General features: G+C 35.8%; 2 protein-coding genes across 5 annotated transcripts in view; both read right to left on the bottom strand.

The window, feature by feature from the left end:
* IFT52 (intraflagellar transport 52) overlaps positions 1-6,427 on the bottom strand; it is a 33,950-nt gene extending 27,523 nt beyond the window's left edge. The window contains exons 1-3 of one of the 3 annotated variants that reach the window (XM_074292611.1): positions 6,285-6,427; positions 3,338-3,462; positions 1,329-1,416 (exon numbers count right to left, since the gene is read on the bottom strand). In XM_074292611.1, coding sequence (XP_074148712.1) covers positions 1,329-1,416; positions 3,338-3,462; positions 6,285-6,305 — 234 coding nt within the window. In that variant the 5' untranslated portion in view covers positions 6,306-6,427. Of the gene's footprint in view, positions 1-1,328; positions 1,417-3,337; positions 3,463-6,284 lie in introns of those variants that run through there. The other 2 variants (XM_074292609.1, XM_074292610.1) reach the window with 2 other exon arrangements.
* A 9,548-nt stretch (positions 6,428-15,975) lies between these two features.
* Positions 15,976-25,405, bottom strand: part of SGK2 (serum/glucocorticoid regulated kinase 2) — a 50,801-nt gene continuing 41,371 nt past the window's right edge. For both annotated transcript variants that reach the window (XM_074292612.1, XM_074292613.1), the window contains 4 exons: positions 24,587-24,682; positions 22,009-22,164; positions 18,286-18,375; positions 15,976-17,507 (listed from right to left, as the gene is read on the bottom strand). In XM_074292612.1, the coding sequence (XP_074148713.1) occupies positions 17,352-17,507; positions 18,286-18,375; positions 22,009-22,164; positions 24,587-24,682 (498 nt within the window). In that variant the 3' untranslated portion in view covers positions 15,976-17,351. The remainder of the gene's footprint in view (positions 17,508-18,285; positions 18,376-22,008; positions 22,165-24,586; positions 24,683-25,405) is intronic.

The raw sequence follows: 25,405 nt of genomic DNA, 5'->3' as shown, positions 1-25,405 counted from the left end.
ACTATCCATGAAACAGAACAAAACATAATTTAATTTCAAAGAGAATTTTCAAAGCAAAAATTAGTAACTTTAATAGAAAAAAAGAAGGATAATAACATTATTCTATAGTACTTTAAGGCTTACAAAGTGATTTCTCATTTTGTGTGGTATATACTATCATTGTCCCTTTATTATTATCTTAATATTATTTTCATTTTATAAATGAGGCCCAATGAATCAATTAACTAGCATTTATTATTGCCTATTTTTTGTTAAGCACTGTGCTAAATGCTGGAGATACAAATACAAAAATGAGTCAGTCCCTGCCCACAAGAAGTTTGTAATCTCCTGGAATATAACAGATTTTTTTTTCCCCCTGAGGCTGGGGTTAAGGGACTTGCCCAGGGTCACACAGCTAGGAAGTGTTAAGTGTCTGAGACCAGATTTGAACTCTGGTCCTCCTGAATTCAAGGCTGGTGCTCTATCCACTGCGCCACCTAGCTCCCCCGAATATAACAGATTTAAAGATAAATATAAACAATGTAGTACAATGGAAAAAGATTTTAATTTCTTTAATTAGGAAATGACATGATCAGACCTATAATCTAGAAATACCAATTTGGCAGTTTTATAAAAGATGGTTTGAATAGGAGAGATTGGAAAAAAGGGAAACCGGAGGCTGCTAGGTGGTTCAGTGGATAGAGCACCAGCCCTGAAGCCAGGAGGACCCGAGTTCAAATCTGGCCTCAGAATACACTTCCTGGCTGTGTGACCCTGGGCAGGTCACTTAACCTGAATTGCCTCAGCCAAAAAGAAAAGAAAAAAAAAAGAAACCAATGCAATTAGACTAAATGGTGAGGTAAAGAGGCAGAGCCAAGATTTAAACTCCGATTCTTAAGCCCAGCATTTCATTCTCACCAAAAACAAACAAAAACTACAGATATAAGGAGAAAATTATATTTTATACATAATCTACCTTAATATGTCCATACCATTTCAATACTTTAATCTATCAAAAAAAAAAAAAAAAAAGAGAAAAACAATCATTCTAAATCCTACCCATATATTAAATGTGATATCTAAAGAACATCAGTATAAAAAGTACCAGAATCCTATTAAAGTCCTATACTAGGATTAGAGATATTCTATTACATATTAGGAAAAAGAAAAAAGCTGCTTTATTCAGAATAACTTTTAATTTGAAAAATGTCTTTTGTAGTTTAATCAACTTAATTCTACAGGAAATGAATTAACAAAAGAACTATAGAGAAGCTAAGACAAAACTAAAAAATCCAGTATTAGTTTATATACAAAATTTAGCTTTAATCTACATGCAAGGTAGTTCTTACCTCAGCAGCTGTAAATTTTTCCCTTGGTCCTGCCGTAATCCACAATTTCACTCCAATTAACTTTTCTGATGTAATTTCATCTTTTAAACTAAAAGGAGAAAATAAGCAAATTGCTTTTGAATTAATCTATTTTATAGAAAACTGTGACATGGAAAGAACTATAGTGTCAGTGTAAGATAACTTTCCATCAGTTGTGAACTGATCCAACCATTCTGAAGTGAATTTCAGAACTATGCTATAACTCAACAATACCACTGCTACATCTGTATCCCAAAGAGATTTTTTTTTTAAAACAAAAAGGACTTACAACTACAAAAATTTTTATAGCAGTTTTTTTTTTTTTATAGTAGCAAAGAATTAGAAATTGAGAGAATGCCAATCAATTTGGGAATAGCTGAATGGGTATGTGATTGTGAAGGAATATTATTATGCCACAAGAAATGATAAACAAGATGCTTTCAGAAAAACCTGAAAATACTTTAATGAACTGGTATAAAGTGAAATGAAATGAACTAGAAGGACACTTCGCACAGGAATAGCAATAAGGTACAATGATTGACTGTGTATAATTTAACTATTATCAGCAATACAAAGATCCAAGGAAATTCTGAAGGACCTAAAATGAAAAATGCTATTCATCTCAAAAGAACTGATAGAATCTGAATGCAGATAGAAGCACACTGTGTTGGATTTTTTTTCTTTTTACTTTATTTTTCTTATAGTTTTTTTCATGTTTCTTTCATTGCATGACTAATATGGAAATATGTTTTATCTGACTGAACATTGTATGACTAATATGGAAATTTTTTACATGACTGCACTTTACCAAACTGCTTGCCTTCTAAATGATAGGAAAGGTAGGAAAGAATTTGGAACTTAAAATTGTAAAAGCAAACAAAGGTTAAAAATGTTTTTTACACATAATTGGAAAAAATAAAATATTTTTAAATTTTTAATATAAATTTTTTGGTTACACATGTACATTTATTTTTAACATATTTCTACATGGATCATATTAGGGGAGAAAAATCAAAACAGAAGAGGAAAACTATGAGATTAAAAAAAAAAAAAAAGGAAAAAAAAAAGAGGTAAAAATAGTATGTGTTGATCTACATTCAATCTCCCTAATTCTCTCTCTGGATGTGGAAAGTATTTTCCAACCAAAATTTATTAGGATTGCCTTGGACCACTGAATCACTGATCATAGTTGATCATCGCACAATCATACTACTGCTATGTACAATGTTTTCCTGGTTCTGCTTGCTTCATTCAACATCAGTTCATGTAAACATTTCCAGGTCTTTCTAAAATCAGCCTGCTCATCATTTTTAATAGAACAATATGCCATAACTAATTCAGCCATTCCTCAACTGATGATGACTTTAAAAAAAAAAAAAAAGATAAACATCATCCCCCATTGGGAATCATCTAGATTCTGCTCAAATACTTCCAGGAAGAAAGAAAATTATAAAATAAAATTACCTATAAAATGAAAATACTGAATAATTATGGCCTTTAACTAGAAATATGATTTAAGTCATTATTAATTGGAATACTTCTAGATTCATTTTACAAGGAAATGAATATACTTATTTTTCTTTCCATTATACCAAACCTATTCAAACATGTATTATTAGGTAAGTTTTAAGATTATTTGTATAGCAAATAACTGAAAAGTTTAGTTGTTTTAAGCAAAACCAATTAAAAATCAGAAACTGACATTAGCATAACTTCTTGCTTTGTAATTTTTTATACAATTCTATTGAATTGAATATGGAATTTGTTGACTAGTTTGGAAGAGAAGTAATGATTACTTATTTACTAATTCATTATCTTTATACTCAACCCCTTCTAATAAATAGTCGTTTTTACCACAAAATACATAAAATGAGAAAACACTCGTCACTAGTAGCCTCCTATTGCTATAGTTATGCAGAAAGGTATTCCATTTTACTAGTATATTATAGCTGATATAGATAACTGAGAATAGAAAAGTAGTAACTACTTACCTCTGAATCTTCCAGTTACTACGAAGCCTTTTCTGTAAGGTCTTATAGCCACTGTTGGTGGTAAATATTTCCTTTTTTGATGCATTAAAGAGAATGGTGCTTCGAAGCTCTTTCTCCATAATTACCTCAAGTGAAAAAGAAATAGAAAATAAATAAAGTAATATACTGGAGGATATAATAATCCAAAAGAGAACAAACTAGAATATCAAAGTGAAACCTGTTTCTAAATATATTTACAAGATTACAAGGTTACATACAGGAGTGATTCTCAGTGTGGTCCAGAAAACCCTTTCAAAGAATCTACAAAATCAAAATTAGTATTTATTTCTAATATGGTAAATATGTATAAATATAGCCCATGTAAATAAAAACTCTATGGACAAATTCTCAATAGTTTTTAATAGTATAAAGATACTGATAACAGAAGTTTGAAATCATTTGATATATGGTAAACTAGCACTTTAAGCTATTTCTTGTATTGTATATTTTAGAATTTGGAGTTCAGAATAATTTTTTAAAGTGGAATAAAAATTTGTAGTTCTTCCTTAAGACATTTAAAAGGTTTTATTTGTTTGTTTGTTTTTTTCTCCCTGAGGCTGGGGTTAAGTGACTTGCCCAGGGTCACACAGCTAGGAAGTGTTAAGTGTCTGAGGCCGGATTGGGTCCTCCTGAATCCAAGGCTGGTGCTCTATCCACTGTGCCACCTAGCTGCCCCTATAACCAGTTTATTTTAAAGGCATTTTAGTCACAAAATTATTACCAAAATAAAATTGAAAAAAGCAAACCATTATTCTAAATAGAAACCCAATGCTCAATTCAGCACATTAAGAAAGGGGGACTTCTGATCTGGAACCTCTCTACCCTCTTCATTTTTTCCATAGTCTCCTTTCAAGCCATTACTCTATCTCTATTACCATTGGACTATATTTCTAATATCATTTTCCTCTGCCTGGTGCCTTTTTGTTCTCGTATTCCTCAAAGGGGACTTTCATATTTGGATCTTCATCAATTTTGCCCATAAACCACTGCATCTTTTTTGTGATTTCCTTTCACCAAGCCTCCACACCAAAGGCAATAATTTTGTGATTAAGCCTTAAACACTAAACTTTATCCTATCACTCACCATTTCCAGTTTGCTGCTCTATTGCCAACCAGCAAAATCTTTTGGGGCTCTGAGGCACTGAATTAGAGAATCAGGCAACTACACTCACTGGTTCTATTCCAAGCTAACAAAGGTACCTATCGACACAGACTTAGAGCCAATGAAAATCCATGTCAAAGTTTTAGTTTACTGCATTTAGAACTAGAAGGGATCTTATGAATCACCTGATACTCTTCAGATAAGAAATCTGAGTTCCAGAGCAGTGAAGTCATTTTCTCTGCCATCACTCAGGAGACAAGTAACAGGACTGAGATTCAATCAAGTTCCTCTCTCTATACTAAATACTTCAGCACAATAAAAGGACTGATAAACAAACAAAAAAAAGAAAAAAAAAAAAGCTACTAAAGCTATGAAGAATATATATCAAGTTTCTAAATAATCTATAAATAATAAATTACTGTTGGTAATAAGGGAGACTAAAAATAATTTTAAATTTGAACTGTTCTATGGTACACTTTAAAACTTCTGCAACACAGAGATCTGTATGTAGAGAAAATGATTAAAGGACCTCTCCCAAGCATAAGACCCATCCATATGCACCTGCAGTGTCATTAAAATATGCAAACACATCCCTGGGTCAGGACTCCTCAAACTCCACTATCGCTGGCCCTGGCTTCTGTGAAGTTTAACACCATACTCCATCTCCGACTGGGGCATTTTCTCTGGGCGTCCCTATCCCTGGAATGCTCTTCCTTATGTCCACCTCTTCAGCTCAAGTCTCCACTAAAATCGCACTTTTGGTAGGAAGTCTTTCCCAATTCCCCCTTAATAACGCCTTTATGATGACCTCTAATTTAAGCTTTAAAAATCTACCTAGTTGTTTGAAATTGTCTTTTCCCACCGATTATGAGTTCCTTCAGATTAGGGATTGATTTTGCCTTTTCAGCTCTTAAAACATGGTCTACACACAACAGTCACTTAAGAAATGCTGGCTGAGTTGACTTAACTTCAAAAATAAATTCCAAAGATTTTCATCAAGCAACAAAAGAGTGAGCCATGCAGACACTAGAGGCAAAATGAGAAGTGTTCCGGAAGCACACGACGAGCTTTAAGGGAAGCAGAGAAGTTTGTACTTGATCTAGAGATGACAGTGAGCCATCAGAGTTTACTGATTAGGGCAGTGACTGGGAAGAGAAGGTGGCGCAGGACCGTGTCATCACAACGTGCGTAAGGACGCACGCTGTGCTTCCAGAGGTGGTGTGCTAGGGGAGCTGTAGAGTGCACACCTCTTCAGGGGCATTGAGGCACTGGTTGTTTTTACCGAAGAGATTTTAAGGCTTCTTAAAGCAGCATTTTGCTACCAGAGCAGGCGCGCCTGGCTAAGGGGAGTGAGGGGAGGCGTGTTTGGAAAGGTACAAAGTAAAGTGTCTCGGTCATTGTAGCGTTTAATCAGAGGAAGAGGGCGCGCGGGCGGGACGGCCAGAGTAGCTGTAGCTCCCGTAGGGCGCGCCAGGGTCAGGGTGAGATGAAGCCGGTCATTCCCGAAGCATAAAAAACCAGAATCCGGGCGCGCAGCAGCAGCGCGGAGAGCGCTACATCTGAGTGAGAAGGCCCGGGCTCGGTTCCAGCAAGCTTTCCCTCCCTGACACTCAGTACCCTCAGTTACAAAAAGGGGATCTCGACGTCCAACTCTGAATCCTAGCACAACAGACTAATCCCAGCTCCGCGTGGCTCCGGGCCTAGGGGTGTCCGCGGGGAAACGGCGGGCCCTCGCGGGTCCGGGGAGACCCTGCCGACTCAGACCGAGGAAGAAAGGGTCTTCATCCGGACCGGAAGCCCTCTTACCTGAGGCCCACTGACCACCATCGCCCCGCAGCGCCTACGGGCATTACGGGGGGCAGAGTCTCTAAGTGCCGCCTCAGATGCCTCCGCTCCGCCTAGCAACGAGCAGGCGGCACCCCGCGCAGGCGCACCGGGAAGACTACTAAAATGGCGGACCTTTTATAGAGGTTTGGAGGACTGCAGCTTGATGACGCAATACGCTTTCGCTTTACATCTCAGTTCCAGATTTGCCGAGAGAAGCTAGGAAAAAGGAAGAGGCTGATTTTAGAACCCGGGCGCGGAGGAGTTTGGATCGAAACTAAACTCGATGGATTGGCCCATTTCTGTTAATACAACTAATTCAAAGATAAACTTGATTTTTCTTTCGGGGACTCCAATTCTAAATAGTTTATTTTTGTTTTTGATTATAATGATTAAAAACGTGGAAAGATAAACTTCAATGATCAGCGTTCCTCAATGTCCCCGAGGAGAGTAATGGTTTCTTCCGGACGCGTTCTTGCCACCCATTGGCTGCTCCTCCACTCCCGCCCCTCCGGTTTAGATAGTGGGCGGCGCCCAGGAACTGCTACGTTCTTTGTTTAGAAGGTAGAATAACTCGGCATGCACTAGTTTACCCACAGGGTTCTAGCGGTGACACAAAGTTTACATGACTTCATTTTTACCAGTGTGGAACTTACAAGGGACAGTTAGAGGAGATGAAATAAATGTGAGCGAGGTGATTCAGACCAAAACCTTGTGATGGAAAGAGCCATCTGCACTCAGAGGACGGAGGGGGGGAAGGAGGGAGGATTCAGCGTGGAACACAACATAGCGTTTTAATACGGTTTTGTGTTGTTTGTTACATTTTTGTTTTCTTTTTCATTTTCCTCATTTTTGAGGAAATATATGTGTTTAATATGTATTGAATAACTTGCAGTCTAGGGGAGGGGGGTGGGGAGAAGGGAGGGAAAGAAAATTTGAACACAAGGTTTTGCAAGGGTGAATGTTGGAAATTTATCTATGTATATGTTTTGAAAAAAGCTTACAAAACAAAGAAAATTGTCAAAAGAAAAATGTTGGTTTTTGCAGTTTTTTTTAGTCCAGTCCCCTAATTTGGGGGTGAGGTATTTGCAGTATGGGAACTGCTTCTACAGAGGTAGATTTTCTCTTCCTCTGTCAGAGCGATTTGGTGCTTTAGAGAGTTAAATAATCTGCAAAGATTCACGAGGCTTCAGAGAGAAACTCTTAGAACTCACAGCCTCACCAGGGGGCCTCTCCTAGGGTCACCAATATCCAAACAAAACCGGAACAGCAACTGCGAACAAATACCCGTGGGTGACTACGAGAAAAAACAAATAAAATGCAAAAGAACTAGTGAGAGACGCATCCGATCACCACGAGTTCTGAAGGAGGAGGTCAGAAAAGGCGGTGTCCACCTGCCGGGGGAAGAACCCGAGGGACTAGAATCTGAGTTGGGTTTTAAAGGAGTCATGAAAAATCAACAAGCAAAGAAAAGCAAGAAGATTGAAGACACGGGAACTAAAACTCGTGCTAACCCCAATCCTAGAACTGTAGGAAGGGCAACACGTTTGGAGACAAAAAATCTGGGTTCAAATCCCGATGATGTTTCTTAAACTACCACTATGATCTCCCAGAGTCCTTCAGCCTTTCTGATTAAAAGTATCTTTGTAAAATAAAAGCGTCTGACTGGGTGATTTAAAAGGTCCCTGGCTGATTCTTAGTCATGGTTCCATGATTCTCTGCTCTGATTACTGAATCCAGCTCTGGACATCCTCCCACTTTAGGAGGAAAATTATGTCTGTGTCCTCCAAGGAAGTTCTAAGATGGACCATGAAACCACACTACTGGAGAAACAGTAACGACAATAGTCTTCAGTTATATTTCTTGATTAATTGATTCAAGCCCTCAGGCAACCTGATTACTGTATATATCATTTCAATGGAGGAGATAGCTCTTTGTCATATTGACCAGTCCATGTGCATTAGGCCTTTACTCAGACCTCACAGAACCTTCTGTTGCATATCCTACTTTGGCCAGCTAGCTGGTTCTGGAGTCAGAAAGATTCATCTTCCTGAATTCAACTCTGACCTCAGACACTTATCAACTATGTAATCCTGGGCAAGTCACTTAAATTTGTTTTTCTCAGTTCTGTATCTGCAAAATGAGCTGGAGAAGGAAATAGGCAGTATATAGCCAAGAAAAAAAAATCAGACACAAATGAAAAACAAATAAACAATAACAAATTTTATATAACAGTCATCCATGTGTTATTTTTCTATTAAACTGTAATCTCCATGAAAGCAGGGATTCTCTCTTTCCTCTCATAGGGTGAGGTCAGGTTGATTATCTTAATTCAGCTAAGTTCATTAATGTTGCCAATAAAAGAAAGGAAGGAGTGAAAGAAAGAAAAATGATTGAAACATTTAAAAGAAAATGCATAAATGAGAACAGAAGTTTGTGCTAATTTTCCTGTATTGTAATTTTAGTATCTGTGTTGCCGAAATAAGCACCAAAACAGACATTCAGATGGAGGCACAGATAAACATATAATCTGGGCAGCTTTGAAATTGAATATGAAATACATATTAAATTTAACATGTTAATCATCTTTTCCCCTTGGGATACAGAAATGATGTTTATATGTTTGAGTTCACAATTTTAAGAGTTAATAATTTTGTATATCTTCCAGAATCTAACAGAGGACATTACAAAGAATAAGTGCTTACTTTTTTTTACCTCCAGAGGTAACCTTGAAGAGAACAATTTCTATCAAACAACAAGAAGAAAAGCCAGATTGTAAATCAGAATGAAAAGTGAGTAGGAGGTGAGAAAGTGGAGACAAGGAATTTAGACAGCTTTTTCTAAAAGTTTAACTGTGAAAAAGAGAGATGCAGGACAACAGATGAACTCATTTGAAAAACAACTCATTTCCCCTTTCTCCTACTCCCATTCATCCCTCTTTATTTCTGTAGAGGGCACCACTGTACTTCTACTCTCCCAGGTTTACAGAATAAGCCTCGATTTCTCATTCTATTTAATCCCATACATATATCAATTACCAAATTTTATCAATTCTATCTCCACTTCTCTCACATCTTTCACCTTCTCCCTACAGAGCTAACACTCTACTTCATCCCTTACCTGGACTATTATAACTTCTTAATTAATCTTGCTGCCTGAAATGTCTCCCTTTTCTAATCAAGCCTCCACACAAATGCCAAAGTGATAGTCTTAAAGCATCTGTCTGACTATGTTATTCCCCGAACCATAAATTCCAGTAACTATCACCACTAGAATCAAATACAAATAATTTTGGGGGGGAGGGAAGAATTTAAAGCCCTTTATAAAGTGGCTGCAACTCATTTTTCAAGGTATTTTAGACATTATTCCCATCACACATCTCAGACAAGTTTGATTATGTGCTGCTACTCATATATTACATTCTATTTCCTATTTTCTTTGTACTTGTCCCATACCTGAAGTGCATTCCCTAATCACTATCACTTCTTAAAATCATCCTTCAAACCTTGCCTCAAGCGCTGCTTCTCATATGATGTATTTTGGAGTCTTCATAACTACTAGTAATCCTTGTTTTAAGTTAGCTTGTATTTTCTTTTCTTTTGCCTTTTTTTTTTTTTTTTTTTTTTTTTTTTACTTTTTTTCTGAGGCAGTTGGGGTTAAGTGACTTGCCCTGAGTCACACAGCTAGGAAGTGTTAAGTGTCTGAGACTAGATTTGAACGAAGGTCCTCCTGACTTCAGGGCTGGTGCTCTATCCACTGCACCACCTAGCTGCCCCTTCTTGTCTTTTCAAAAATAAATAATACTTCAGCCCTGGACTCAGGCCCATCCCCAGCCCAGGCCCCATCTCTGAATCAGTGACAGTACTGATGGCTTCCAAACCTCTCAGCCCAGACTTACCAAAGAGGACCTGGAAAGTCCAGAAAAAGTGTATGGAACCAGGGGGGAGCCCAGTGGACAGGCGCAGCATGGCTCTGGCCCCCAACCCAGACTCAGTCCAGCCCCTACCCGGACTGCAGCTTCAGCAAGGCGGGACCTCTGAATCAGCAGCAGGGAAGCTGGACCTCGAAGCCCAGGGAAGACTCAGAAAGTTAGTGGCAATGGGGTCAGACTCTAGGGTGCAGTCCCACCTTAGTCTCCAGTGGAGTCCCCTGAGCCAAAACACTAGAGCTTAGCTTACAGTGAGGCAGGGACTCTCCTAACAGTTCCAGGGCAGACAAGAGTACTTGTGGTCAGATTTCTAGAAGGACCTCTGAAAACAACAGCACAAACCCCCTGAAGCTTGGGGCAATGCAACCCTCCTCTGGAAATAGAGCCCTGCTTTAACAAAGAGGTAAAAACAGTAATGAGTTAGGAAAATGAGCAGGCAATGAAAAATGTCTCTGATCATTGACAGTTATGGTGACAGGAGGATCAAAGCACACACTCAGAAGATGATAACAAAGTCAAAGCTCCTACATCCAGCCTCCAAGAAAAATAAGAATTGGGCTAAGGCCCAGTTGAGCTAAGAGCTCAAAAGGGACTTTGAAAATCAAGTAAGAGAGGAAAACTTGAGAGGTGCAAAAGGAAACACAAAAAGCTTAATGAGGAGAACAATGCCTTAAAAAGTAAAATAGAATTGAACAAATGGAAACAAATGACTTTATGAGAAATCAAGAATAAAGCAAAAGAAATGAAAAAAAAGAAAAGAATGGTGAAATATCTCATTGGAAAAACAACTTATATGGAAAATAGATCCAGAAGAGATAATTTTAAAATTATTGTTTTATTTGAAAGTCATGATAAAAGAGAGAGAGAGAGAGAGAGCGCCGGGACATCATCTTTCAAGAAATTAGCAAGGAAAATTGTCCTGATATTCTAGAACCAGAGGGTAAAATAGAAATTGAAAGAATGCGCTGACCACCTCCTGAAAAAGATCCCAAAATGAAAACTTTCAGGAATATTATAGCCAATTCTGCAACTCCCCAGTCAAGGAGAAAATATTGCAAGCATTCAGAAAGAAATAAATCAAGTATAGTGTAAATACTCACAGTCAGATAACACAAGATTTAACAGCTTCTACATTAAAAGATTGGAGGGCTTGAAATATGCTATTCCAGAGAATATTGGAGCTAGGATTACAATCAAGAATCACCTACCCAGAAAAACTGAGTATAATCCTTCAGAGGGAAAGGTGTCATTCAATTAAACAGAAGGTTTTCAAGCATTCATGATGAAAAGACCAGAGCTGAATGAAAATTTTGATTTTTAAATATTCTGTAGAGGCATAATGAGATAATCAGGAAAGTGTTATCATAAAGGACTTAATATGATTTATTTGTTTACATTCCTACTTTAGGAGAATGATACTTGTAACTCATTAGAATATTCTCATTATTTATGGAAGTTAAAAGGAGTATGTATAGACAGAGGGCATGGGTGTGAGTTGAATATGAAGGGATACTATTTTTTTCTTAATAATGAAATTAAGGGGTGAAAAGGAAATGTACTGGGAGAAAGGGAAGAGAAGTTATTTGCCATTTTAAAAAAAGAAGCAAGAAAGAAGCTTTTACAGTGAAGATGAAAAGGGGGAGGAGAGGCAATGAATGAACCTTACTCTTATCAGAATTGGCTCAAATAGGAAAGAACATACATACTCAGTGAGGGTGTAGAAATATATCTTACCCTGCAGAAAATAGGAAGGGAGTGAGATATGAGAAGGAGAGATGAGGATGATAAAAGAGAGGGTGTATTGGGGGAGGGAATGATCAGTAGCAGAATACTTTTGAGGAGGGACAGGATGAAAGAAGAGAAGAAATTGGGGCAAAATATAATTAGCAATAGTAATTGCAAAAATGTTTTCAAAGCAAGTTTCTCTGATAAGACTTTATTTCTCAAACATAGAGGGAACATAGAGGAAAAAATAAGAGCCATGCCCCCCAAATGATTAGTGATCAAAAGATATGATCTGTGTCCAAAGGGTTATAAATTCATGCATATCCACTAACCTAACAACACCACTCCTGGCCATGAATACAAGAGATTCAGGGGGGAAAAAAGAAGGAAAATGACCTATATGTACAAAAACATTCATAGCTACTCTCTTCTCAGAACAAAAAAAGTTGGAAATTGAAGGGATGCCCATCAGTTGGGGAATGGCTCAATAAACTGTGGTTTGTGTTTGTGATGGAATATTATTATTCTCTAGAAAATAATGAGCAGGACACTCTCAGGGAAAAAAAAAAAACCTGCAAAGTCTTTCATGAACAAAGTGAAATATACTGTATAAAAAGCAATAGCAGTGTTTTGGGATGACCAGCTGTAAATGATTTTTCTATTCTCACTCATACAATCATCTATGACTATTGTGAAGTACTTATGATGAAAAAATTCCATCCATACCCAGAGAAGGAACTGATTGTGTCTGGATACAGTTTGAAGCATTCTCTCTTTCTGTCTCTTTCTTTTTAACTTAATTTTTCTTGAGGGTTTTGATTTTCATTAGGGTGGAAGATCTATGTTTTCTTTCACAAGTTGACTTTTATGGAAATGTTTTGCATAAATTCACATGTAGTTTTTTAATTGTGGGTGGAAATAAGGGAGAGAAACGAGAACTCAAAAGTTTTAAAAACAAATATTTAAAATTGTTTTGAATGTAACTGGGGAAAATATTAAATAAATAAAATTTAAAGTTAAAAAAATAAAATAAATAATGCTTGTATATGTAGATGTTCTTTCTCTGATGGAATTTAAGATCCTTGAGGGCAGAGGCTATTTCATGTTTTGTTTTTCAATGTTCAACAGAATACTTGTTATCTAGTAAGCATTTAATAAATTACTATTTGATTGACACAATTCAGTATCTCCATAGTATGGAGATCATTGTTTGCTGCAGCTCTTTTGGTGCACTGAGCATGTACATTCGAAGCTTCCTTCAACAGCTGGCCCTCACACAGCCTTTTCTAGTGAGCCATGTTTAACTAGAGTCTTACTCCCCAATCTGTTTTCTTTCTCTTCATACATAATCCATGAACATAAGGATCATGGGGATACTAACTCTGTGAGTCTTTTTCCAGACTTAGTTTTCTCTTTTTTTAAAATGAGGGAATTTTATAAGCAAATTAGAGGAACATGATCTAGACATAAAGAATGATATTATTAACAAATAGAAGAACATAGGATAGTTTACCTCTCAGATCTGTGGAGAAGGAAGGAATTTGTGTCCAAAGAAGAACTGGAACTCATAATTGAACACCAGATAGATAATTTTGAATATGTTAAAAAGTTTTTGTCTAAACAAACTAATACAGACAAGATCAGAAGGGAAGCAATACATTGGGAAATCATTTTTACATTTAAGGGTTCTGATAAAGGCCTCATTTCTAAAATACATAGAGAATTGACCCAAATTTATAAGAATCCAAGCCATTCTCCAATTGATAAATGGTCAAAGGATATGAACAGACAATTTTCAGATGATGAAATTGAAACTATTTCTAATCTTATGAGTAGGTGCTCTAAATCACTATTGATCAGAGAAATGCAAATTAAGACAACTCTGAGATACCACTTCACACCTCTCAGATTGGTAAGATAACAGGAAAAGACAAGGACAAATGTTGCAGGGGATGTAGGAAAATGGGGACACTTATACATTGTTAGTGGAGTTGTGAATGGATCCAACCATTCTGGAGAGCAATTTGGAATTATGCTCAAAAAGTTATCAAACTGTGATTACCCTTTGACCCAGCAGTGTAACTACTGGGCTTATATCCCAAAGAAATCTTAAAGGAGGGAAAGGGACCCACATGTGCAAAAATGTTTGTGGCAGCCATTTTCATAGTGGCAAGAAGCTGGAAACTGAGTGGATGCTCATCAATTGGAGAATGGTTGAATAAATTATGGTTTATGAATGTTATTTTTCTATAAGAAATGTCCAACAGAATGATTTCAGAGAGGCCTGTAGAGACTTACATGAACTGATACTAAGTGAAATGAGTGGAACCAAGAGATCATTATATACGGCAACATCAATATTATACAACGATCAATCCTGATGACTGTAACTCTTTCCAACAATGAGATAACTGAAGCCAGTTCCAATGAACTTATGATGAAGAGAGCCATCTGCACCCAGAGAGAGTACTGTCGGAAATGAATGTGGATCACAACATAACATTCTCACTCTTTCTCGTTTGCATTTTGTTTTCTTACTCATTTACTTTCTTTTTTTTGATATGATTTTTCTTGTGCAGCAAGAGAATAGTATAAATATGTTTATATATATTGGATTTAACCTATATTTTAACACGTTTAACATATATTGAATTGTTTGCCATCTAGGGGAGAGGTTGGGGAGAAGAAAATCTGAAACACAAGGCTGTGCAAGGGTTAATATTGTCAAATTATCTATGCATATGTTTTAAAAATAAAAAGCTTTCATATAACATTAGAAAAAATATAATAAAATGAGGGAATTGCCAATAGACTCATGATGAAGAGAGTCATCCATACCCAGAGAGAGAACTATTTGGACTGATGTGGATCACAACATAGGATTTTCACTTTTTTGTTGTAGTTGTTTGCTTGCTTGTTTTTTTTTTCCCTCATTTTTCCCTTTTGATATGATATATGTGGAAATATGGTTAAAAGAGATGCACATGTTTAACACATATTGGATTACTTGCTGTCTAGAGAAGGGGGAGGAAAGGAAGAAAAATTTGGAACCCAAGGTTTTGCAAGAGTGAATGTTGAAAATGATCTTTGCACATATTTTGAAAAATAAAAAAGCTATTGTTATTAAAATAAATAATAAGTAAAAAGAAGGTGTTGAACTAGATAACTCTAAGGTTACTTCCTCTTTGGAATCTTATGCCTACAAATAAGGAAGACTGTAAAAATTGGCATGAGGGAGAAATATGGAGAATAAAAGATACACAGCCATATTAATTGACTAGAAGAAAGGTTTTCATCCTCTTTCAGGGGGACTTGTTATCAATCAATGGGACGATGTAGGTATAATTAAAACAAATTATATTAGATGACTTATTCTGCCATTCAATGTTTGTTCTCATCTGTCTCAAACTTACTTCTCTCAGGTTGCAAAGGACTCATTTCATTGCACTTTTTTGGGAATTCAGTCATTATATCATGCTATTCAGGATTTTTTGTTCATTTATCTTTTGTGCCTGCTGAAAAACTCTAGTTTTTGCTATTTGTTTTGAACCTATTAGATTCTATTTTTCTTTTTTTTGAGGTCTATTAAAATGTAAGTTCCTTGAGAGTCTTAAGAGTAGAGGCTGTAGCAATTTTAATCTTTTTATCTCTAAGTTGTTATCATTCAATCAGTTTTGATTGTGTCCAACTCTTTATGACTTCATTTGGATTTTTCTTGGCAAAGGTACTGGAATGGTCTGCCACTTTCTCCTTAAACTCAACTTACAAACGAGAAAAGTGAAGCAAAGAGGGTCAAGTGACTTGTCCAGAGTGACCTAGCTAGTAAGTGTCTGAGGCCAGTTTTGAACTCAGGAAGATGAGTCTTCCTGACTCCAGGTCTGAAACTCTATCCACTATCACCACCATCTGGCTGCCCTTATATCTCTAATACTTTAGCTCAGTGCCGTATATATGATAGGGATTCAGTAAATGTTTGTTGAATGATCTACAGACCATGGTGAAAGAATAAACACAACATAGTTTTCTGTTTTATATGGTAAAATCAGGTTTTAAAATATTTTTTATTAATGCTTTTTAAAAATTGACACCATTTCTTAAATGGAACCCTCTCAAACAAAACAGAGAGGCATAATGACTCTGCATTGTACTTGGTGTCAGGAAGACCTGGATTCAGGTCCTATCTCTGAAATTTTCTTAGTTGTGTGATCCTGAGCGCTCACCAAACCTCTTTCTCTGTGCTTCAGTTTCTTCACCTAAACAGAAGAGAATGCCTGTGGTACCTACTTCAATAGGCTAGTGTGAACCTTAAGAAAAATAAAGTGCTTTACAAACTTTAAAGCACTATATAAATGTTAACAACTGTTAACATTTAATTAAATGTTAATTAAAGTTAAACAAAACAACTGACACATTGACTTTGTGGACAATATAGATCTCAGTCCACACCTGTTGAAACTATATCTCTGTGAGAGGAAAGAGATATATTTCATTAATAGTTCTTTGGCGTCGCAAACTAGCCTTTTTATTATTTTCAGTCATGATGTCTTTTATAGTTGTTGTCATTTATGTTGTTATGGTCATTGTGTATTATGTTCTCTTGGTTCAATGTATTTTAATCATATCAGTTCTTTAAAATCTTTCTACATTTCTCTGAATTTTTCATATCCATTATTTCTTAAAAGTACTGTTCCACTTTATTCACATATCACAATTTGTTCTACTACTCCACAATGAATAGGCACTTATCTCATTTCCAGTTTGCCCCTACGAAAAGTGCTGCTATCCCTTCTGTCCTTCTCTCCTTGAGGTATATACACAATAATAGAATTATTGGGTCAAAAGGTAATGACCTCTAAATAATTTGAATAATTCCAAATTATTTCAAGATTCTTTGAGTTCACTCATTTAAAAATATTATCTAAAAATAACCATTACTGGGTTTGAGGCCTTCTATTTTATTTTAATAGATTGGTTTCCTGGTTTATAAATGAGTGTCTTATACATCAGTCTTCCAGTACTTGACCATTATAGGAACTGACAAAGGTAAGTTTTAAAAATAGACTATATATATCATGGTGATATTTCAACATTATCACTACAACTAAGGTAGGAGCCAATTGTTAGTAGACCACATTACCCCATCTTACCCTCTTTCCCTTCCTTCCTTCCTTTCTCTTTCTTTGTCTGTTCCTTTTTTTCCTTCCTGTTAGTTTTATCCCATCAAATGAATACCATTTTGACATAGCACCTAAGAGCACTATATGGTCAGCATAAAAACATTGGGACATGTACAGTAATTCTCATCATATCTTCCATTTTAGGACAGTAAAATTAATCTCAAAAGATATCTAACACAAGCACCTCTTCAGAAATGATGCCTGGGCTTATTGGCAGTTTTAAAAATTCTCATCCCCAGGTGCATAAGAAAAACCTAAAAATGCACTGGAAGCCCCAGAGCTGCTGGTTGTTAAATCTGGTGTGCATCCAATAGAACTGGAAATTGTTTCCTTAGTGAATTCTGGGTCGAAGTGTCTTAAATCAGCAGGCCCAACCTGTGGAGAAAAAGCATGAAAGATAAGATGGAATGTGAAGGTTAGTGTATGTTTTAGCTAAAGGGGTTCTTAAGCTGAGATCTGTGAGCAATAGACAGATAATGAGTTCTGATAACTTGTTTCCCATATGATTAGTTTCCTTTATAATCCTATGTATTTAAAAATATTATTCTGAGAAAGGGATTAGCTTGCCAAAATGATCCACGACAGAAAATAAAATTAAAAATCTCTGCTTTTGAATAAGCCTGCTCTCAACTAATATGGAAATATGTTTTACAGGAGTGCAAATATATATTACTTATATTAAGTTACTTATCATCTTAGGGAACAGAAAAGAAAGGGAAGGAGGAAGGGAGAAAACTTGAAATGCAAAACTTTATATTAAAATGTTTAAAATTGTCTTTATATATAATTGGAAAAAATAAAATACATTTAAAAAAATAATCCTCCTTCCTCACTAGAAATATCTATAAAATCCAAGCATCTATGGCCCTTCTGTATGCTATCTTGCCATAACTTTCCAATTAGATTACCATTTAACCTGTTTTCACATCAACCTTCAACATGGCTATTAAATTAAGTCTTCAGAGCAATAGAGAAAGGAGAAATAAAAGAAGAAGGCAGATGAGAAGTAATGAAAACCAAAGTCTATGCTCCACTTGGGATTAGAAAGCAGAGGGGCAGAGAGAGAAGTTTAAGCAAATGGTATTTGTGCTTTTGAACCAAAGTAATTACAGTGATGAAGAGTAGCTGAGCAAATAATGATCCATTCTCTTACCACATTTGGGTTGAAAGGAGGAGTAAGTCTCTTGTGGTATAAGTCATCCCAGTTTATTGGGCTGAAGAAGACATGATTCTTTATCTCAAGCTGCAAGAAGAAAATACTGTTTTAGAGAAAAATGTTACATACATTAGAGCTGCTACTATACTAAGAATCCTTGGTCTACCCTGCAGCTTTGGAAATGAGAATATCCGCTCTTCCGTATGGTGAGTATGGGAGATTAGGAAGATAAGGTTTTAAATCCTATTTCTGATACTTCTTAGCTATGTGACCCTTGGGGAGTCACCAAACCTTCCTGACCTTCAGGTTTCTCCTCTGTAAAATGGGAATAAGCCCAGGAAGTTCTCTTCATAGAGATTGACCTTCAGACAATATAAAGCACTTTATAAATATGGGGTAATATATCTATATTAGAAGCCCTATAAAAATATCTTTTTAACTTAAGTAGTTTTCCTGTGTCACAAGGGGTAATTAGAAATATTTCTATTGTAATTGGCATTCTTCTCTACCACCTTTATTAATACTAATTACTATTATTGCTATTATATGTAGTAAGGTGGCACAGAGCAGGGGAGTTTGAAGTAAAGAAGATCTGAGTTCATATTCACCTTCAAAACAATGACCAGCTCTATTGACCTCCTAAAGAGATCATAAAAGAGGGGAAAAGGACCCTCATGCAAAAAGGTTTGTAGCAACCATTTTTGTAGTGCAAGGAAGTGGAAATTGAGTGGATGCCCATCAGTTAGGGAATGACTGAATAAGAATGTAATGAAATATTATTGTTCTATAAGAAATGATGAGCTGATTTCAGAAAAGCCTAGAAAGACAAGAACTGAAGTTAAGTGAAGCGAGCAGGACCAAGAGAAAAACAAGATGATATCATGATCAGTTGTGATGGACTTGGCTCTTTTCAAAAATGAGATTACTCAAAGCAATTCTAATAGACTAGTGATGGAAAGTGCCATCTGCATACAGAGTGAGAACTAAGAAGATCAAATGTAAATCAAAACATAGTATTTTTTGTTGTTGTTTATTTGCTTGTTTTTTTCCCTGTTTGGATCTGATTTTTCTTATACACATGACAAATATGGAAATATGCTTAGAAGAACTGCACATTTAACCTATATCAGATTGCTTACTGTCTTGGGGAGGAAGGCAGGAAAGAAAACTTTGCAACACAAAATTTTGCAAAGGTAAAACTATTTTTGCATATATTTGGAAAAATAAAATACTATCATTATTATTTACCTAAAAAATTGACTAGCCATGTGAATCTAGGTAACTTATTCAACTTCTCTTATTCTTTTCCTTCAAATGAGGTTAATAATAGAATCTAACTCATAGAGTTGTTGTAAGGATAAAGTGATATAATGTATGTAAAATATTTTGCAAACTCTAAAATGCTATATAAATGATAATTATTATTAATAACATTAACTGACATTTATATAGCACTTAAAGATATATGAAGCACTTACATATATTATTTCATTTGATTCTCAATAATCTTTTGAAATAGGTGCTACAGTGAATATTATCCCCATTTTATAGAAGAATCTTGGTAACTGGCAGTTCTCAAAGATGTTGAAAAATGTAATTAATTGGCCCATATCTTCCTACAAGGGAAATGTCCTGCATCTATTGGTGAAGAAAAAAGGAGAGTGTGAAAACCCAGACTAAGATCTTAGAACTTAGATCTAAGAGATCTAAAAATTAAATTTGAATCTCAGATACACATTTAAATGGGCAGCTAAGTGTTACAGTGGATAGAGTGCAGCAGAGACTGGAGTTAAAAAGTTTCATCTTCCTGAGTTCAGATCTGATCTCAGACACTTACTAGCCGTGTGATGATGGGCAAGTCACTTAACCTTGTTTGCCTCAGTTTCCCCATCAGTAAAATGATCTGGAGAAGAAAATGGCAAACTACTCCAGTATCTTTGCCAAGAAAATCTCACATGGGGTCACAAAGAGATGGACATGACTAAACAACAGCACATTCAAATTCTCACCTTCAAGAATGATCCTCTTCCTACCCACCTCCCCCACTTAATCCTTCAGTCAATATAAGTGTCAGTGCCCTGTGTAAGTCTTGAAGAAGTTTCCTGTCACTGTATAGAGTCATAGATTAAGAGGCAGAAAGGACCTCAGAGTTTATCTAGTCCTATCCATGATTATAATAGTTGAGGAAAATAAGGTTCAAACCTCCTCTTTTTTTTTTCCCCCCCTGAGGCTGGGGTTAAGTGACTTGCCCAGGGTCACACAGCTAGGAAATGTTAAGTGTCTGAGACCACTTTTGAACTCGTGTCCTGAATTCAGGGCTGGTGCTCTATCCACTGCGCCACCTAGCTGCCCCTCAAATCTCCTCAAGATCAAACAAGTAATAAGTGACAAAGGCAAGTCTACAGATCCCAGCACCAATACTCTTTCTATTTCATCCTGCTGCTTCTCATGTGACTATGAGACTATATTTATACTACTTTATAAAGCTGATTCTGAAAGAGTATCATTTGATCTAATACAAAGAACAAAATGGCTTTAGATTATTGAAATACATTTTCCTGACTTTGGAAGTGAATGGAGCATAAACAGGAAAGCTTAGATTAGAAGTTAGGAATACCATCTGAATTTGGATTGGTCATCTCTCTTTTGTCAGGTGGAATGGAAAAAAACTGTTATTCAAGATGATGTGATATTTAACCTCTATTGGATTATTTACTGTCTAGGGGAGCAGGGGAGAAAAGTTTGGAACACAAGATTTTGCAAGACCGAATGTTGAGCCCTTTTTGTAGTGGCCAGAAATTGGAAACTGAATGGATATCCATCAGGTGGGGAATGGCTGAATAAGTTATGGTATATGAATGTTATGGAATATCATTGTTCTGTGAGAAATGACCAGCAGGATGAATACAGAGAGTCCTGGAGAGGCTTACATGAACTGATGAAATGAGCAGGACCAGGAGATCATTATATACTTCAACAACAATACTATATGATGATCAATTCTGATGGACGTGGCCCTTTTCAACAATGAAATGAACCAAATCAGTTCCAATTGATCTGTAATGAACAGCACCAGCTACACCCAAAGAAAGAACACTGGGAAATGACTATGGACTATAAGATATCATTTCCACTCCTATTATTGTTTGCTTGCATTTTTTTTCTTTTCAGGTTATTTTTACCTTATTTCTAAATCTGATTTTTCTTATGCAGCAAGATAACTGTATAAATATGTATACATATATTGTATTTAACATATACTTTAACATATTTAATATGTATTGGTCTACCTGCTGTCTAGGGGAGGGTCTGGAGGAAGGAGGGGAAAAGTTGGAACAAAAGGTTTTGCAAAGGTCAATGCTGAAAAAATTACCCATGCATATGTCTTGTAAATAAAAAGCTATAATAGACTAAAATTTTTTTAAAAAGACAGAATGTTGAAAGCTATCTTTGCAGGTATTTTGAAAAATAAAAAATTATTATTAAAATAAATAAATGAAAAACAAAAAACAAAGATAATGTGAGCAGAAAGAGGAAAACAGACTAGCCAAGCTGTCAAAGACCCACCCCTAGATATTAGGCTTCTTTTTTAAATCATAGTCTTTGATGAAGTTAGGTCTCCTTCATTTAAAAAAAATGCTTCTGTTCTCCAGGTTAAGAAACCACTAGAAACAAGGGGCAGGAAAGGGCAGAAGAGAGCCTCAGAAACCCATCACATACAAAGTCTTCTTTGGCACCCAGTCTTTTCTTCTGGTCTTTTTGGAGAAGACCATGCAGAAGGTCACAGGCTGCCACTGTCTTGCCTCCCTGGATCTGGAGAGGCTTGTGAAGGATGTTCTCATACATTTCAGAAACATCTCGACTATAAAAAGGTGGCTGCCAAATACAGAAAAAAGTAGAGACGTTTGTTATCCATCATAGATCAGAGACAAATCAGAAGTAAACACAATTTTTTTCCCCCAGAAAATCTAGCACTTGAGATTTTTACTTCAGAAAAAACAAAACAAAACAAAACAAAACAAACAACAAACAAAAAACCTGTAAGTAAAAACCTGTTAGGTTCTTACTAAGTGTTAAGTCGGTACTTAACAATTTTCTAGTCCACACCTTTAGGTTCCAGGCTTTAAGGGGAGTTTTACCCCTGTTTGAACTTCTGGGGAGGAGTTTACATGTTAAGAGGAGCAAGTTCATTGATTGAAGTATTTTTCCCACAAGCCCCTAAGTTATTCCACGCCCATTCTCTGGGAGGATAAAAGAAGAAGTTAGAGTCTGGAAAGTCAGTTCTGGATTGGATCAAGGAGAAGACGTCCCTAGGATTCGCAAGTGAAGAGGACAGAGAAAAAGATTCACAGAGAAAAGAAATCTCCCAGAGAAGGATTACAACTGAGATGATCAGAACTTGACAGATAATATCTCTTCTAAATACAGGATAGACCCACAAATTGTATCCTAGAAAATAAGATAGACTGGATACTTTGTATACCCTTTAGTAGAGAGAACCTTGGAGTAAAGTACTATTCAGTGACAGAATTCTGTTCTGTGATCCTGTCACTGAATAGTACTTTACTCCAGAATTGGAAGGGGCTTAAAAGGCATCTTATCCAACTTATACCCAAGTAAGTCCTAGCATGAACATGCCCAGCAAGCAGTTATCTAACACTGGCTTGAAAACTTCCAATGAGAGAGAACCTCCTGCTTCCTAAGGCATCCCAGGAAATTTTTCCTTGCAATTAGCATGTCTATCTTTCTAAGATTCCTTCAATTGCTCTTAGATTTGCCCTATGGGATCAAACAGAACAAGAGCTACTCTGTGAAATCAAGTCTAACCCTTCTTTCATAGCGCAGATTTTAAAAATACTTTTGTGTGTAATTTAAAAATTCATTTAAAATTTAAATCCAAAAGAAGAAAAGAAAAAAAAAAAAGAATATTTCCATATATAGCAGAACTAAGGGAGGATTCAATATAAAACAATAAATGTCCATTTCAAGAAAACCTATGCAATAAATACTACACATTGTTTTCAAAGCTATCCAGCTTTTCTGGATTTGTGCTGTGCACTTTTTACTTTAATTTTTTTCTTTCTCTTCCCCACCACTCTCCTTGCTTTAAAAATATCTGAAGGTGGTAATCATGTTCTCACCATCAAAACATCTCTTCTCCAGGCTAAACATCCCCAGTTTCTTTAATGGATCCCCATAAGACATGACTTTGAAGACCTTCATTATCATAATTACTTTTCTTGAGATGGTCTACCAAAATATAATCCCAATAAAATCTAAGACTGATCAGAACAGAGCACAGCAGACCCACCATTAACTTAGTCCTGGAATATGATTCTCTTAATGTAGCTTAAAATGATCAGTTCTTGAACAATTAGAAAAGAAAAAATTAACTTTTCTATGTTCCAGAATAGAGATTCCCAAGCTGAGGTATCTCCAGATGAGACATAGAATGTTTGGTAAATGATATTATCTATAAAAATTAATCTGTTTCATTTCTTATATGTCTTTGTATTATAAACTCTATAATTTATTTTTCCTCCTATTGAATAAGGTATATTACTAAAAGGTAGGGGAACTTGGGACCAAAATAAGAGCTGGAAATTTCTGGTTTAATGAGATTGCTTTTGGATATCCCAAGAAATCTCTATACAAAGAAAGACCATTCATGACTTTGTTCCTTTCTCCTATAGTTTTATTATCTCTTCTCATTGCCAATTCTTTCCTATCTGTCACTACATCTTCTAACTTTTTCTCTTTTTTTAGTCTCTTCAATCCATATAACCTTTTTCTTTCATTGGCCTTTACCTTCTTAATCCAACTTTATTATATCTTAGCCTATAAGTCATTCCTCCCCCTTAATATCATATTTTTAAAAATAAATGTAAAGATAGTTTTCAACATTCATTTTTGTAAGACTCGGTATTCCAAAAAATTTTCCCTCCCTCTTCCACTTCTCCCTCCCCAGAATAGTAAGCAATATGATACAAGTTAAATATGTTCAATCCCTTTAAACATATTTCCATATTTGTCATGCAGTGCAAGAAAAATCACACCAAAAGGGAGAAAACCACAGGAAAGAAAAAGCAAACAAACACAAAAAAGATGAATATACTGTGCTCTGAACCAATTCAGTCTCCACATAGTTCTATGCAGATGGCTAGCCTATAAGTTCTAAAGGAGGAATGCTTAATTTGGTTAGCTAAATTCTCTTACAAATTATATAATAGGACTAAAAAGTAAATTCGCTAATATTGAGGTTAATATCAATTGAATATTATAATGATCTAATACTTACCAAGCCACAGAGCATCTCATAAAGAACAGCCCCCAAACACCACCAGTCTACTGTTCGGTCATAAGGTTGTTTTCTTAATACTTCAGGAGCCAAATACTGTTGGAAAAATAATATGGAAGAACTCTGATCAATACTATAACCAATATTAATAATTCTAGAGAACTGATAATAAAAAATGCTATCCATCTACTCTCAAAGAGATAATTGATTCAAGTTGTAATAATAGACATATATTTTTGGATGTAAGGAAAGTGAGGATTTATTTTTTTTGTGCATATTTGCTTAAAAGGATTCTGTTTTTTTCTTTTCTTTTATATGGAAAGGAGAGAAAAATAAATGCTCACTAATTGAAAAATAAAATAAAACTTTAAGCAAGTATATCAAGGCATATGAAACTGTATGCAAAAAGGATTTTGCTAGTGCTGGTTGACTTTGTGATCAAAGGCAAATAATTTCCTTTTTTTTTTTTTTTTTTTTTTTTTTGAGGGATTTTATTTCCCCCCAATTACATGTAAAAATAATTTAAAATTTTTTTTTATTTTGAGTTACAAATTCTATCCCTTTTTCTCTTCCTTCTCCTCTCCCTGAGACAGTAAGGAATCTGATATGGTTATAATATAAAACATTTCCTTATTAGTCATTATGTACAAAAAGATAGGAAGGAAGGAAGGAAGGAAGGAAGGAAGGAAGGAAGGAAGGAAGGAAGGAAGGAAGGAAGGAAGGAAGGAAGGAAGGAAGGAAGGAAGGAAGGAAGGAAGGAAGGAAGGAAGGAAGGAAGGAAGGAAGGAAGGGAAAGAGAGAGGGAGGGAGGGAAGAAAA

Source organism: Sminthopsis crassicaudata, chromosome 2 (assembly GCF_048593235.1).
Source record: "Sminthopsis crassicaudata isolate SCR6 chromosome 2, ASM4859323v1, whole genome shotgun sequence".
NCBI lineage: Eukaryota > Metazoa > Chordata > Mammalia > Dasyuromorphia > Dasyuridae > Sminthopsis > Sminthopsis crassicaudata.
Note: the sequence above shows the minus strand (reverse complement) of the source record. Positions and strands in the feature narration are given on the sequence as shown.